The following is a 3,057-nucleotide window of genomic DNA, read 5'->3' on the forward strand; positions in this document are numbered from 1 at the left end:
AATTAAACTTTCAAATTTCAACGTCAAGATTTGGAAAATTACCAAATATCAATCCTCAAAAAACATTTCATTACCATTCCAAACCAATTGAATATCCTGTTTTTGAAATAGAAGCCTCATGAACCCATAGATATTCATCTGTTGATGAATGTCTTCAAGATATTTTCCCCCCTCAATTCCATTTCATTCCAAGAAATATAAAAAAGACCAGAGTTTATTATGAAGATATCCTAATCAAATCAGGATCGACCATAATAACTCACACCCCAAACTCTCAAAACTAAATTATATTGATTTCTCAAAAATTTCAATTCAAAGGATATTGTCATATGAAGATTGGGGACAGCACCCGTAAGAAGAAAAGAGAATAAAATTATCAAAAGATGACACATTTGAATCTCGTTTAATTATTTTGACCATAAAGATGCCTAGTTCAATTTTTATTTTTTTATTATTTTAGACCAATAACACACTCTTGGTTTAACCTTTTTATCAGGCATGTTCTACAAATTTTTCAAAATGGTTTCAAATTTGGTTAGATTATGTTGGAATGGACAAATCAATTTTGCCCAATCCTACTCATCAAAGGTTCGAACAATTCAAGAATGTGGCAAAAACGATTTTGAATTCTCAAGAAAATCTTTTATTTTAATTCGCTCTTAATCTAAAAGTTTCGTGGATTTTCTGTTGGGGTTTCCACATTATTCAAAAGACATAATCTAATTTCAGTGTCAAAAAGATTATTAGAAGATTCAAAATCAAATGGTGGCCAAAATTTTGTGAGACTAACTGCTCTCCTAAAGCTCTTAGCTCATGGATTCAAAAACAAAGAAATAATAGCATCCCAAAGCTTTCCAAAAAGGATCGAGAAAAACATGTTGATTTCCTTATGGAAAAATCAAAGCCTCTTTCCATGCTCAATCAATGCAAGACTCTGGAAGAATTGACAATTATATCAGAAAAATTGCCATTCTATCCGAAGCTTCATCAAAGAAGTCAAAATCTGCTGATGACTTTCTCAATCAGGGTATATATAAGACTAGTGTGCCTTTCACAACCAAGTAGGTTCAAATTGGTGTGCACTCGTCATTCTTCTTGTTGTCATGCATCATGTGAGATTTTTTTTTTTATAACCATGATCAATTTCATAGTCATTCTCAATTTCAAAATATGATAATGTAGGTCCGAATTGTCGGGCAAGTACATTCCCGTGTCAAACTCTCCTCCATAACATAGTTGAGCTTTTAGCTTAATAATTCACATATAATTGACAATCTTACAATAGGAGTACACAAGCGAAGTCAGAAACCCTAAAATCCTTTTTCATATCATTCCAAACCTAACCTACATTCCCAACTCTAACAACTACTGGTTAGCCAACTACAGAAAACCATCATAAAAAACTTATCTTTTAATCAATTCCATGAAAAATCACTTAGGGAATTAGGTACTATTTTCATCATCATTTACTCGAGCCTTGAAGTGATTAAGACGGCTATCTCCTAGTCGTAGCGAATATGCAGCCTTCTTGTACTCAGCCCAGGTGAAGCTTCTGTAAAGAGGAGGTTTCTGTGGTGTTAATAGTACTGGTAGGCAACTTATTGTGGCATCAAGGGGTGGAGCTGTAAAATATGCCATTGACATTCTAGACTTGTATGAGTTCACCATAACCCTGTGTCTTACACTCAAAAACCTTCCATTTGTCATAACCTTCAAGAAAATGCACATCACATGACATTAGTCCACAAAAATTAGTCAGCAAATTAAGGCAAAATCTTAGAATCTTAAGCTATGTAATAAGTTATTTATCTTAATGATGTTACTAATTAAGCTCAGACATAAGCAAAATGAAATCAGAAATACACGTGTGCAAGTACACAAATTTGTGGTGGTTCTCTAAAAATGTGAAAACTATACCAACTCGATGCTGTAGGATAAAAAATGGTCCCCTAAATAGTTCTATACATACACAGTAATATTAGGTAATCTGAGGATAATTATATCGACTCTATTAACTCTTAACATATTTTGATTAAAAAAAAAAAAGTCTCATATATGCATATATGATTCATTTACCCTTTTTCAATATAATAATATTACACATAAACTCAAAAATTTTCCTTATTTTTTAACCATATATTCTCCGTCAATATATTCTTACAAAATGCATTCTACACCAAAAATGAGGTTCAAAAACGCACCTGATGTATGGACTTTTGTCATTTGGTTGGCTGTACGGAAATTCTAAATAGTGGTAATCAACATGCATGAGAAGTTAAAATGTTGAACACAATCTTGAAAGCAATTTTGACCCATAAAACATTTTTGCCAAATAAAAGTTGCTTCATAAGATAAGAGGTTCTGAGGCTTAGTCATTGGACGAAAGCTAAACGGAGGGTCAACTCGAATTCCAGATGATCAGACTGGTCAATTCTATCAGATCAGTTCAATGCACTGAGACTCTGAAAGTTGCATCCATCAACTGGATTACAACACGTTTCAGTGCTGGCCCAGGAGCAGTTTGCCTGTGTATGTATATCTGTGCATATATTCAATCGTTCATAAAGACATGGTTATGATAACCATGCATGACCGAAGGAAAAACCCAAAAAGAAAGATGGGACCCACCTGCAACACGTCACCAACATTAATAAAGAAGGCTGAAACTGGGTGGGGGTTGACTGGGACCCACACCCCATCATCCAGTGAGATTTGGAGGCCACCTACACCGTTGGATCTCAAGAGGGTCAAGATCTGAGGGTCGGTATGTTCTCCAAACCCAATAGAGGTGGGTGACGCGGCACCATCATCAACCTTTGGATAATGATTGAATCTGAGGAGCGAGTCACATTCAACGTCTCTGATTAGCCTACTGAGTACAGAGGGGCCAGGTGACCCTAACCCTACTTCCATCAGCTCCAATATTTCACATGCCAACTTCCTAACTGCTTCTACATAACCCCTCACTGCAGAGCTGTCCCAAATCCAATGCACAAAAAATTGAGTTAATTACATTTTTTAATGAGTTCAGACATTAATCATAGGAAAATACCATTT

At 35.0% G+C, this 3,057-nt stretch overlaps 1 protein-coding gene across 1 annotated transcript in view; it reads right to left on the reverse strand.

The window, feature by feature from the left end:
* Positions 1-1,228: 1,228 nt before the first annotated feature.
* Positions 1,229-3,057, reverse strand: part of LOC111371098 (gibberellin 2-beta-dioxygenase 2-like) — a 5,655-nt gene continuing 3,826 nt past the window's right edge. Inside the window, exons 3-4 of the mRNA XM_022993009.1 lie at positions 2,629-2,974; positions 1,229-1,710 (exon numbers count right to left, since the gene is read on the reverse strand). Of these exons, the coding sequence (XP_022848777.1) occupies positions 1,444-1,710; positions 2,629-2,974 (613 nt within the window). The 3' untranslated portion in view covers positions 1,229-1,443. The remainder of the gene's footprint in view (positions 1,711-2,628; positions 2,975-3,057) is intronic.

This window comes from Olea europaea, chromosome 22, assembly GCF_002742605.1.
Source record: "Olea europaea var. sylvestris chromosome 22, O_europaea_v1, whole genome shotgun sequence".
In the NCBI taxonomy this organism is placed as follows: domain Eukaryota; kingdom Viridiplantae; phylum Streptophyta; class Magnoliopsida; order Lamiales; family Oleaceae; genus Olea; species Olea europaea.